General features: G+C 41.8%; 1 protein-coding gene across 1 annotated transcript in view; it reads right to left on the bottom strand.

Moving 5' to 3' along the window:
• LOC115477722 (nesprin-2-like) overlaps positions 1 to 13,917 on the bottom strand; it is a 359,728-nt gene that overhangs the window by 95,946 nt on the left and 249,865 nt on the right. The window contains exon 61 of the mRNA XM_030214775.1: positions 11,126 to 11,281. Coding sequence (XP_030070635.1) covers positions 11,126 to 11,281 — 156 coding nt within the window. The remainder of the gene's footprint in view (positions 1 to 11,125; positions 11,282 to 13,917) is intronic.

The following is a 13,917-nucleotide window of genomic DNA, read 5'->3' as shown; positions in this document are numbered from 1 at the left end:
CCCCATGTCAATAGCAGACTATGGACTTTTCCTCCAGGAACTTATCCAAACCATTTTTTAAAACCCAGGTATGCTAACTGCTGTTACCACATCCTCTGGCAATCAGTTCCACAGTTTAAATATTCGCTGAGTGAAAAAAATATTTCCTCCTATATGTTTTAAAACTATTTCATTGTAACTTCATTGAGTGTCCTCAAGTCTCTGTATTTTTTTTTTTTTTTGAAAGAGTGAAAAATCGATTCACTTTTACTACACTACTCAGGATTTTGTACACTTCAATCTTATCTCCCCTCAGCCGTCTCTTTTCTAAGCTGAAGAGGCTTAACCTCTTTAGCCTTCCCCCATATGACAGGCGTTCCATCCCCTTTATCGTTTTGGTCACCCTTCTTTGAACCTTTTCTAATTCCACTATATCTTTTTTGAGGTACGATGACCAGAATTGAACACAATACTCAAGATAAGGTCGCACCATGGAGCGATACAGAGGCATTATAGTATTCTTGATCTTATTTACCATTCCTTTCCTAATAATTCTTAGCATTTATTTATTTATTGCATTTGTATCCCACATTTTCCCACCTTTTTGCGGGCTCAAAGTGGCTTACAATACATTATGAATGATGGAAATTACATTTTGTTATAATTCGGTTATGGATTACATTGTGAAGAGTTATACTAGACAAAATCAAAGTATCGTTAAGGAATATATCAATGGAAAAGAACATTGAAACATTGGTAGGAAAACAACGAGAAACTAGAGGGTCTGAGGACAATACATAGCAGATAGTAATGAATAACCTATGGTATACATTTTCTGTGATTAAAGGTATGAGTGTGGTGAGAATTCAGGGTTGGCTTTTTTGGCTACCACCGCATACTGGGCAGAAGATTTCAGCGTATTGTCTACAATGACACCTAGATCTTTTTCTTGCATGCTGACTCCTAAAGTGGACCCTAGCATCAGTTAACTATGATTTGGATTATTCTTTCCAATGTGCAACACTTTGCATCTATCCACATTAACCCCCGTTTACTAAGATGTGCTAGTGGCTGACACGCAGCAATGTCGACACAGCCCATTCAAAGTCGTTATAGAATACTAGTGCAAACCCACTTTGGCATGCCGAAAGTTAGGTATGATCACTTATACCGGGTCAATGGCTGATGTAAGTGGACGCACCTAGGTGAACCCATCAATGTTCGCAACTGATAGTATTCTATAAGTTGTGCACATTGTTGGGTGACATGCCCATGGCCTGCCCACGCTCCATCCATGTGTATGTCCCGTTGCAATTATGTACTATAGCACTTATCAACACTAACTTATAAAATAGAATCTAGTGCAGCGTTTTTCAAACAGTGTGCTGCGGTCAAGAGGGTGATTCTGCGGGGATCTTCAGTGTGATGATTTGGCCTGGGTTCAGCAGTGCTTCCCGCTGCACCTCTGGTGGGAATGTATGAGCCTATCGGTGACTACCTACATACCCAGGGTCCTCCAAGACATCCAAGTACCATCTCCTCCTGCTCACTCCAATAATTCAGTGCAGCTGAACTTGCTCTCTGCTCAGGCTGATGCAGCAAGGCTCACATGGACCAGCAGTGTCAGAAGTCATCTGATCTACTGCGCATGCATGTGGTGACCCCCATATGCAGCTGGCCCATGCATGTGTCAGTGTGAGCTTTGCTGCATTAGCCCGGGCAGAGAGCAAGTGCGGCGCTGAATTACTGAAGGGAGGACTCAGAGGACTTGCAAGTGGAAGTTAATTGTGGTTTGTCACCAAAGCGGTAAGTGTTTGTTTGATGTTTTGAGTCTCAGATGAGGACTGATAGGGGGGGCTGGAAAAACATAGATGGTATGTGGGTGCAGGGAGGTGGGCTGGAAAAAAGATAGATGGTGTGTGTGTGCAGGGAGGAGAGATGAAAAAAAAAGATATGTGGTGTGTTTGTGAAGGGAGGAGGGATGGAGAAAAGACGGCTGGTGTGTGTGTGCGAAAAGGGGCCTGGTAAAAAAGATGGGTGGAATGTGAGTGTAGGGAGAGGGGCTGAAAAAAGGGACTGAAAAAAGTTGGATGGAGTGTGGGTGTAGGGAGGGGGCTGGAGAAAACGGTGGATGGAGTGTGGGTATAGGGAGGGGGGCTGGAGAAAACGGTGGATGTGTATGGATGCAGGGAGGAGAGCTGGGAAAAAACATCTCCAAGCACAGATTTCCCATTGAATTATTATTTTTTTTAAGATGAGGGTGATGGATGGGTAAAGAAATTCACATTAAAATCGCTGTTTTTTAATGCATGTTATTTGTGGCTATAAAGATAATACAATGTTTAAAATTTTAATTATTGAACTCTAAACACAATCTTAATACTCGTTTGTTAAATGATAAAATATATATATCCTTACAAAACTGATGGTGTGCCTTGACAAGTTTTGTACCTTGCAAGTGTGCCATGAGATGAAGAAGATTGAAAATCACTGATCTAGTGCCTATAGATGCGTCACTGCCAATTATTGGTGCCAATGATGCACGTAAGTGGTGCATACTTCAAGATGTCCGTTTATAGAATTGCCCCAATCACGTGACTATTCTCACTCAGTGATTTGTGTAGCTTTGAAAAGTAAAATGGCACTAAGGGCTTTTCTTGATAAAGTGGAATCAGTAATATAGTTTATTAATATTTGCTAGACTGCTCTAACGGAACTCAGCAGAGCGGTGCACAATCTACAATAGGTTAAGTGGAAAAAAGGAGGAATTACAATTAAAATAGGACAGTACTGCAAGCCCAGAGAAATAAAGGGGGTTAGGGAAGGCAATGGAACAAAAATGTTCTATTACGTATTGTGTTGATATTGTAAGTAGTATACTAAACCATACTTTGTACTTTTATTTGAATATTTTTACTGCTGTAATTGCCTATTGCTCATGTTTGATCTATTCTTACTGTACACCACCTTGAGTGAATTCCTTCAAAAAGGTGGCAAATAAATCCGAATAAATAAATAAAGGACACAGTGTTCTTTCTGGTGATCCTGGTCAGTCAGTTCCTCGATTAGCCTGTTTAAAAGCTTCAAAACTGAGTCAAAAACTTGGCTCTTTAAACAGAGAATTACTGCGGATAGAAAGGGGAAGGGTACTTCAGATGTGAGGTGAAAGAAAGAAGGCAGCACAGTGCCTAGTTGATTCCAGATGTGCATGTTTAGGACTGGGTAGAAAAAGAGAGTGCTGAGGGAAGGAAGAACCCTAGCAAGTAAATATGGAATTGTCAGAGCAGAAAGATATTCGGGGGAACCTAATCTAAAGGCCTTAATTGTCAACGTTGCAACTTTATAAATGATTCGCTGTTCCACGGGTAACCAATGGTGCTGTTTCATTAACGGAGTGATGTGATCGGCAAGGCAAGCATGACAAAGCAGCTGCAAGGAGGGTTTGTAATCTTTTCAAAGAATGAGATAAGTAGGGCGTAAACAATGTTACAATAGTTGAGTCGAGACATGAATCGTGAGAGAATGAGTGCATGAAAGTGTTCTGATCAAAAAGACATCATTGCTGGGATTGTAGAGGTTTTTTTTCTGTATCATTCAGGTTTTAATTAGATTGTAAGCTCTGTCGGGCAGGGACTGTCTCTTCATGTCCAAGTGTGCAGCGCTGCGTACGTCTAGTAGCGCTATAGAAATGATAAGTAGTAGTAGTAAGTAGTAGGTTTAAAACAGTTCTTGCATATTTTATAACCGCAGCCCCTCTTTGTGTTGTTTACTGAATATTTGAAAAATCAGAAAATAAATGTGGATGGCACGTAATCAATGAAATATGAAGAAACTGACTTTAGACAGCTGTGAGATTTGAGGCAGAAAAGAGACAAATCAAGAATGATCCCCAGATAGCGAAACTGGAGACTGGTGTAATTTAAGCTCCAAAGAGAGTAAGAGACTAATGGGAGAGAAGGTTGGGGTAAAGCCACGGTAAACTAGCAGACAACAGTTTTGTCCCTATTGAGGACTATCCTATGTTCAGATAGCCAGTTAGCAACAGAGTTGAGACAGGCATGAAGTGGAGCGAAGGACGGAGAGAAGGGGTTGGTTGTATATATGAGGAGAATTATCATCTGCGTAGAAATAGGAGGAGATTTCGAATGACTGAATAAGAGCTGCGAGAGGACTCGAGAACAGATTGAAAAGGAGAGGGGACAGGATAGACCCTTGAGGTACAGTGGTGGAAATAAGTATTTGATCCCTTGCTGATTTTGTAAGTTTGCCCACTGACAAAGACATGAGCAGCCCATAATTGAAGGGTAGGTTATTGGTAACAGTGAGAGATAGCACATCACAAATTAAATCCGGAAAATCACATTGTGGAAAGTATATGAATTTATTTGCATTCTGCAGAGGGAAATAAGTATTTGATCCCCCACCAACCAGTAAGAGATCTGGCCCCTACAGACCAGGTAGATGCTCCAAATCAACTCGTTACCTGCATGACAGACAGCTGTCGGCAATGGTCACCTGTATGAAAGACACCTGTCCACAGACTCAGTGAATCAGTCAGACTCTAACCTCTACAAAATGGCCAAGTCAGGGACAAGATCATACACCTGCACAAGGCTGGAATGGGCTACAAAACCATCAGTAAGACGCTGGGCGAGAAGGAGACAACTGTTGGTGCCATAGTAAGAAAATGGAAGAAGTACAAAATGACTGTCAATCGACAAAGATCTGGGGCTCCACGCAAAATCTCACCTCGTGGGGTATCCTTGATCATGAGGAAGGTTAGAAATCAGCCTACAACTACAAGGGGGGAACTTGTCAATGATCTCAAGGCAGCTGGGACCACTGTCACCACGAAAACCATTGGTAACACATTACGACATAACGGATTGCAATCCTGCAGTGCCCGCAAGGTCCCCCTGCTCCGGAAGGCACATGTGACGGCCCGTCTGAAGTTTGCCAGTGAACACCTGGATGATGCCGAGAGTGATTGGGAGAAGGTGCTGTGGTCAGATGAGACAAAAATTGAGCTCTTTGGCATGAACTCAACTCGCCGTGTTTGGAGGAAGAGAAATGCTGCCTATGACCCAAAGAACACCGTCCCCACTGTCAAGCATGGAGGTGGAAATGTTATGTTTTGGGGGTGTTTCTCTGCTAAGGGCACAGGACTACTTCACCGCATCAATGGGAGAATGGATGGGGCCATGTACCGTACAATTCTGAGTGACAACCTCCTTCCCTCCGCCAGGGCCTTAAAAATGGGTCGTGGCTGGGTCTTCCAGCACGACAATGACCCAAAACATACAGCCAAGGCAACAAAGGAGTGGCTCAGGAAGAAGCACATTAGGGTCATGGAGTGGCCTAGCCAGTCACCAGACCTTAATCCCATTGAAAACTTATGGAGGGAGCTGAAGCTGCGAGTTGCCAAGCGACAGCCCAGAACTCTTAATGATTTAGAGATGATCTGCAAAGAGGAGTGGACCAAAATTCCTCCTGACATGTGTGCAAACCTCATCATCAACTACAGAAGACGTCTGACCGCTGTGTTTGCCAACAAGGGTTTTGCCACCAAGTATTAGGTCTTGTTTGCCAGAGGGATCAAATACTTATTTCCCTCTGCAGAATGCAAATAAATTCATATACTTTCCACAATGTGATTTTCCGGATTTAATTTGTGATGTGCTATCTCACTGTTACCAATAACCTACCCTTCAATTATGGGCTGCTCATGTCTTTGTCAGTGGGCAAACTTACAAAATCAGCAAGGGATCAAATACTTATTTCCACCACTGTATGCTGCAGTGCAATTTCTGCTTGTCTGGACCTAGAGTCAGAAGTGACAACTAGCAGCAGACCATTCTTTCTGGTTTTATCGACATTCAGTGCCGGCAGCAGCACGCGGCCTCATTGTTTTACAAAGCCTTGAGGTCCAGTGCTGTCACGTCACGCAGTTCCACGCAACATGTGTGGGAATTGGATTTAAATGATACATTGTCGGATGTCCAGTGGTCGCGTCTTCTCATGGGTGTCTATATTTTTTAAGAAAATCTTTATTGAAAATACACCCACGTTCCAATTAAATCTAATCAAATGTGCAACTTACTAATCACAAATCTCAGAACTGTATGAATTGATCCTATCACTTACTCCTATAAACCTCATGCACATCAAAAATTAAAGATGTGCTCTAATCATGCTATGCTAACCTCAATAATATAAATTCTTTCAAAAATCTATGCTATCATAAATATATTTAATGAAAAATAAGACAAAAAAGGTACTTAGATTAGATTTAATTGGAACATGGGTGCATTTTCAATAAAAATTTTCTTAAAAAATATAGACACCCATGAGAAGATCTATGATTGAGAAATCTGTCCACCCTTAGAGGCGTCACGTTTAAAAGTGAGCCTCGTTTTTGGGTGAATTTACAACTCTTAAGAACTTCTCTATCTAAATGAAGTATTATCTTTAGGTGTATCACCCAGAACTGCATTTGATTAATCCTCTTACTTATAGGTCTCCTTACTGGTACTCTCTGATATGAAATGTGTGTTATTGATGTAGTCCAGAGATCTTATTGGGAATAGTTTTAGATTTATTTGGAATGAATTACTCCAGTATTAAATAAAAATAAGTACTTGCATATAATATATAAACTGCTCTGACTGTAACCACTGAAAGGTGGTATATCAAATCCCATCCCCTTTCCCTAACCGGACACTGCAGGGGCTGTAAGTGGTTAAATGCCACTGAATATCAACGCTTAGGCAAATACAAGCTTTCTTGCCCAGTTTAACTGCTTTGAAAATGACTGCAGCTAACTATTGTGATTATATCAATGGATACGCAAGCTCACAGCTAACAAAACAGCTTTCCATCTGCTCTTGGCTTGGTGCTACCTGTGCAGGTGAAAGACGCCAGGTCTGGAGATCCTCCTAGCTATAGCTTTTAAAGGTCACAGATATTTGGAAGGCAGACAGAAAAAGTGCAGCATACGTGGCAAGAAAAATAAAAGGCCAGGTACTACACAAAAAGGTTTAAAGTCTTTCTGTATCTAATGCAGCCGGCAAGTTCTTTTTCTGTTAATTTTATAATAAATCAATGGCGATACAATCTGTAAATGCAATTTGTTTTGGTCATGCCATGTGTGCTCGTTTAACAATGACAAGAATCCAACTGTTAATTCGTTCTGCTAAGTACGTCATCCGTGTTTTCATTCTTTCCCTACTTTTGCCCTGTACAGATGACTGGTGGTCATACTGTGTCATTGTCATAGCAGCTGGCTTTTTTTTTAAACAGATAGTTTATTTATTTTATAACTTTAAGTGTGACATAAAAAAAAAACAAAAACCAAAAAACTCCACAGCTGTTCAGCTGGGCTGAATCTAAAGCATAGGGCATGTGACAAATCTATACTCCCTGCCAAAATAATTATGGCTTTTTTTTTCTTTATTTATCATTTTAAAATTAATACAAAGAAACATTCTTTGAACAGATACATCCATTTTAGGTACATTAAAATTAAGGAAATATTTCTACAAAAAAAGAAAACTTTTCCAAATTGGATTTATAGTCCTCAAGAAGAATGGATTCAAGATGGTTATAGCCAAAGGAAGCTGGTATAATAAGAAATAATATATAACAAAAATCAAACAGTGGTTCCCTTTAATACATTTACGGGACTCTTATTGGATTTAGGTCTAGTCACTCTTCTTATCAAGGAATGATCTCAATTGTTCAGGTTCAAAAAATATATATTTCTTTTCCTTAAATATCAAAATACATTTACAAGGAAAACGTAATTGGAAAACAGCCCCTAAGCTAACAGATTCCTGTTTCATATCTAGGATAAAATAATTATGGCTTTAACTTACTGAATTAAACACTTTCAGTACTGGGATTTTGCTGCACTGGGGTTAATATTCAGCATGGTTTAAGCTGCCTGCCTACTTAAACCATGCTCAGCATCCCAGTCGCTCAAATTCAGTGCTGCTGAATATGGGCTCCAACCAACATAGCATCGCCTGGGTAGTAGAGAAAAGTCTGAGAACTCACTTCACAGAATACAAACGATGGATAGAAAGTAGCGAAGTGAACAGTGGCTGACGGGAGATCTTTACTGCAACCATAACGACCCAACACGGACCGTGTTTTGGCCCTGAAGCCTGTGTCAGGGGTCTGATAATAAAATGATACAATGTGCAATTGATATTGTACAGACAAACAATTTCAATCCGTCTTGAAAAAGACTGCAGTTGCTGTTAGCGGGAGAGTAGGTTATAAGTCCATAAGTATTGCCATACTGGGACAGACCAAAGGTCGATCAAGCCCAGCATCCTGTTTCCAACAGTGGCCAATCCAGGTCACAAATATCTGGCAAGATCCCCAAAAAGTACAAAACATTTTATGCTGCTTATCCCAGAAATAAGCAGTGGATTTCCCCCAAGTCCATTTTAATAATGGTCTATGGATTTTTCCTTTAGGAAGCAATCCAAACCTTTTTTAAACCCTGCTAAGCTAACCGCCTTTACCAAATTCTCTGGCAATGAATTCCAGCATTTTGCAGTGAGAACTGTGGCTTTCCCAATAGGACAAGATCTTGTTGTTTATACCCTTGAACTTGTCTTTTTAAAGACGGATTGCAATTGTTTGTCTATAAGATACCAATTGCACATTGTATCATTTTATTATCAGATGCTGGCCTTAGGGCCGAAACATGGTCCGTGTTGGGTCGTTATTATTGCAGTAAAGATCTTCTGCCAACCACTGTTCGCTTCACTACTTTCTAACTCCCTGGGTAGTTCCAGGGCGGTCTGAAATCTTTGCTGGGGAGGAGCTGGCAGTTATGCGGGCAACAGCCATATTCAATGCTGGTGGTCAGATAGCTGAGCGGGCGGACAGGACTGCACAAAAGACAGTCTTCCTACTTTTGATCACTTAGGGGCCCTTTTACTACGCTGTGGTAAAAGAGGCCCTGCGGTGTCCTTGGTGCATGGATTTGCCGAGGACCCTTTTACCACAGCGGGGTTTTTGTGAAAAAAGAAAATGGCTGCGTGGTAAGTATATACTTACTGCGTGGCCACTTCCTGGGGGCCTGCACTAACCCAGCACTACCCAAGAACCGCCGGGTAAGCCACCCCTCCCCAAGGAAAAAAACTAAAAAATAATTTCTGGCACACCACAAATGGCACGTGATGGGAACAGCACTTCCGCTCCTGCAATGAGCCGGAGGTAGTGGCGGACTGGCATGCAACAAAGCGGCATTACCTCCACTGCCGCTATGTAAAAGGGCCCCTTAGGTATGTGGATGCCAGCACTGAATGTTGGCCAGACCTTTATAACTTCCAGGTCGGTGACTTACACTCGATATTCAGTGTCGGTGTCTGGACATGGCACAGTATTGAATATCCAAGCCTTATTCTGCCTGTGGCTGTCAGCAGCTTAAAAACCACTGACCACTGTGGTCTGAATCTCAGCTCCATAAAGTACAAGGTATTTCATTTCCTTAAGACAGTCTCAACTTTTTGAAAGACAATCCTTAAAGAGCAGCAGCCAGCCATTTCTATAAACACTGGGGGCCTGATATTCAGACCGCAGGAAGTAGCCAGGGTGCCTCCTGCGGTCAGTGCTGAGCCTGAATATTCAATGCCAGGCCGTTTCTGGTGACCGGCATTGAATATCCAGGTGTATTTTGGCCGGTTTAAATTTAACCATTCAAGCTGATATTCAGCGCTGGTCGGTTAAATTTAAACTGGCCAAAGATTTACCTGCTATGTTGAAACTTATCCGGGGATGCGTACTCAGTTGTGGAATGCCCTCACTGGACTCTTGCGCCTATGTAACAATGTGACTCGATTTAAGAAGCTTCTGAAGACACAGTTATTTGTGGTAGCGTTTTACTAAGACTATGATAATGCAATGTCTGTTTGGCTTACTTCAGTCTGTATTGAGAGTCTAAATAAAGAAGTGTGATTGTCTGTACGTTAGGTGCTGTTTTACTGTTATTCTGTATGTGATTTTGGAAACCACCTTGGTAATTAGGAGGTCCATAAATGTTTAAAATAAATAAATAAAGCTAACTGGCAATATTTAGCAGGAGATAGCCTGCTATCACCTGCTGAATATAGGCAGATAGCCGTTAAGTACCATTTAACTGGCCAGGAGCTGTTCCTGGCCAGTTAAATGGTTTTAAATATTGGCCGGTGGGTGTCCAGTCATCTGAAGACTAGACAAGGTTAAACAGCAAATAAACTAAAAACATTCTGTGTATTTTACCTACAGTTTCTCAATGCAGACAGGTTTAATCTAGAACCATAGCCATTAAAGTTTCATTGTTTAAATATATTCCCCCAGATTTAATGCAAACATATTTTGCTCCTATTCAACTTTAGTTTCATACTTCAGAAACTTTTCCTCCTCTCCCTTTCACCTCCACCCCCTGTTTCTCTCTGTTCTACAAAAGGCAAGAAAAAGCATGAGTGGGGGGAAGGGTTGGAAGAAAGGTCTTGCCTCTGAGGCTGCACAGAAACCATCTGTCCTCTGCCCTTGTTAAACCAAGGCCATCATCAATGTTAATAAGCTACAAAGTTTTACAAATAGTTCTATGCTAAGGCGCTGAATATACAGTGTCAACAATTCCATTAGGTATAAGCTGTATTTACATTTCGGAATGTGGGCTATTAGCCAATCCTGACAAGTCACACCTATAACGTATATTAAGCATAAATATAACTAAGAGTACATCACTTCTTTCCAGTCACTCACAAGATGATTAATGGCAAATTCAACAACCTTAAGAATGTAAGGAGCTACACTGCCTTCAGCATTTTAAGGTAAAGCTGTCAATACAGGCTTATCTTTGTCTTACCACATTTTCATCTATGATTTGGGGGTGGAGGAAGGGAGTTACCAGTTGCATTTCTTTTCTTTTCAAAGTCTAGTTACCTCATATTGATCTGTGGAACAACTCCAAAGTTCTGGTTCTGTTTCTTGTTTTCAGAAACTGAAGTACAGTAGCTGCACTCAGAAACTAAACTTTGTCCCACTGCTCTCTGAGAAGGTCAATAGGAAAGTACACACTGCTACAGCAGGTCCTTAACCAGCCCTGCACCTCATGAAGTAACACAGAAACGTGTAATCAACTTACTCTTAGGCAAAGCTCTTCCCACTGTCTGTGCAAATATTCTACTTGTTCCTTCAGCACTATTACATCCTCGGCAATAATGTAATGAGATAAGTCAGTCTTCATCTTACTCAGTTCTTCCAAGAGGCGATTCCAGTCTGCCAGGGATTCCTCCAGTTCCTGCATTTAAACAGAAGGGGAAAAAAAGTTTCCAGCTGTCAGCTGGCTTTTCTGAAACCTACTGGTTAATCCTCTGAATAGAGGACTGGGCAGGGAAATGGAGGGGGAGGAGGAGGAAGAGGAGGAGAAAGAAGGAGAGGGGAAGGGATGTGTAGTCATAAATGCAACCTCAAGAATAATAGTGTGCCACAATGTGGCCCTATCCTGCCTCCCGACTTCTTGGTCATTAGCAAAGCTTTCATCCTTGGATTGCCTACTTTTAAAGCAGCAAACCTACAGTAGTTATACCACTCTCAATATCTTTTCAATTTGCTTTTAGAACCAGGTGTTTTTTAAAGCCTGATCTCACCAAGTATAACTAGCAACTTACCTTATCACACAGTATTAATATTGCTCACGGATGGCCCAACCAAACACTATGCAGACTATTTGCCTAGGGTGACAATTCAAGGGGAAGGGAGATCACTGGCACTGCGGTCTGGTTTCACTAAGCAAGATTCAGTATGGCAGGTCTGGGGCCTTGAGAGGTATGTCATGGAGAGAGATGGAAAGCAATCTGGCAGGGGAGGAGGTGATACAGAGTAATATAAGAGGGAGAGAGAGAGACACCTAAGGAAGAGGAGAAGAAAAAACAGAGAGAAGAAACAGGAGAGACTAAGTACAGGAACTCGGTTGTGGGAAATAGAAGCCCAGAAGGAAAGGAATGGAGGAGTAGCCTTATTGTTAAAGCATCGACCTGAGAACCAGAAAAACCAGATTTAAATCCCATTGTAGCTCCAAGAGATTTGCCTGAGGTTTAAACTTAGAATGTAAGCCCTGTTGTACCTGAAAATACCTACTATACCTGAATGTAACTCACCTTGAGCTATGACTGAAAAAGCTGTAAGCTAAATCCAAAATCCTTTCCCTCTCCCTTCCTCTAAGTGAAAGAAAGTGAGAGGAGAAAGAGCAGAAGAAAAGATGAGACAGGGCCAAAGTACAGGGGATGATCATGATCAAGAACATCCAGATCTGCCCATGTACATCATGTATAAAACAAAAGAAAAAATTTGGTCTTACCTGATAATTTTCTTTTTTGAGTCCCCTAGACCAGTCCAGAATTTGTGGGGATGATGCTTACCTTCCAGTAGATGGAGACAGAGAGTATAGAGATGAGAGCTCTGCCCTACATTAGCCTCCTGGCAGGCTGAGTTCCCCAGCATTCTGTATGAAACCAGATCACACCACCTTCTTTCAAGTGTATGGAGAGGAATTCCAGAAAACCCGCAACTGAGAACCTCCATTCCTGGGTCCCCAGGAACCCAATCCCTCCTCCAAACTTGATGCACAGAACTGACCAAAGAAGCAGGAATAGGCAAACTTCAAAAGACAGTGTAGGCATCTGGACTGGTCTGGTGGATTTGAGGAAAGAAAATTTATCAGATATGATTAAATTTCTCCTTTCTTTTCATCCCACCAAACCAGTCCAGAATGTGTGGGATGTATCAAAGCATTTCTCAAGCTGGACAGGAAAACAACACTCCAGTCAAAAGGACCCATGCCCCAAAGGCTGCATCCTCTCTGGCCCTGAACATCCAGCCTGTAATGCTTAGCAAAGGAATGCAAGGTCTACCATTTGGCAACCCTGCAAATCTAGACTGGTGAAATTGACTGAGCCTAAGTCCAAAATGCCTCTGGTTGATTGAGCTTACAAACCCTTTGGCGGCTCATGCCCCTTAGGTATATAGGCAGATACTATACAATTGCTTCCTTAATCCAACAGACTATGAACATCTTTGTGGTGGCCTTGCTCATCCTAGGACCACCAGAAACATACAGAGATGATCAGATCTATGAAACTCATTGGTCACCTGCAAATATTGCAGCAGTACCCTATAGGCATCCAAATGCTTCAAACATCTGAACTCTCCATCCCAATCCTCCTGGCAAAAGGATGGCAGTGAGACTGATTAAGACAAAATGCCATGACCACCTCTGGGAGAAAAGAAGGGAACAGTCCAGATAGAGACTCCTGCTTCTATGAACTGCATGAAGGGGTCTCTCCACAACAAGGCCTATAATGCTAAAATCCTTCTGGTCTAGCAAACAGCCATCAGAAAAACAATCTTCACGGTGAGATCTTTCACTGAAATTGAGTGCAAAGGTTCAAAGGATAACACAGCAAGAGCCTGAGGAAGAGATAGATTCCACTCTGGCACAACAGATGACACTGGAGGCTTTGGGTGCACCACATCCTTGAGAAACTGTAACATATCTGGATAGATTCTGAGGGAATAGCCTTGGAATCAACCCTAAAACAGGCTAATACTGATACCTGCACCTTCAGCAAGGCCAAGGCCAAGCACTTACTTAGGCCCTCCTACAAAAAGATCAGAATTCAGCACACAGAGGCCTGGAACAGGTTGATCCCTTGAGCTGCACACCAAAAACACGCCACGTTATATCACAGGCCAAGTAGGCGGACTGCTTCCTCATCTACAGGAGAGTAGTAATCATGGGTTCTGCATAACTGTAATCCAAAGGTAACTGAACGAAAAACAACAACCCATGAGATAAACAGAGCAAACCAAGAAGCAGGAGAAGGAAACAGGCTGAACAGGCAATGGGATAAACACACTAGTTTATTACAACAATGC

Source organism: Microcaecilia unicolor, chromosome 9 (genome assembly GCF_901765095.1).
Source record: "Microcaecilia unicolor chromosome 9, aMicUni1.1, whole genome shotgun sequence".
In the NCBI taxonomy this organism is placed as follows: domain Eukaryota; kingdom Metazoa; phylum Chordata; class Amphibia; order Gymnophiona; family Siphonopidae; genus Microcaecilia; species Microcaecilia unicolor.
The sequence above is the reverse complement of the archived record's forward strand: the minus strand, read 5'-3'. Positions and strand labels throughout refer to the sequence as shown.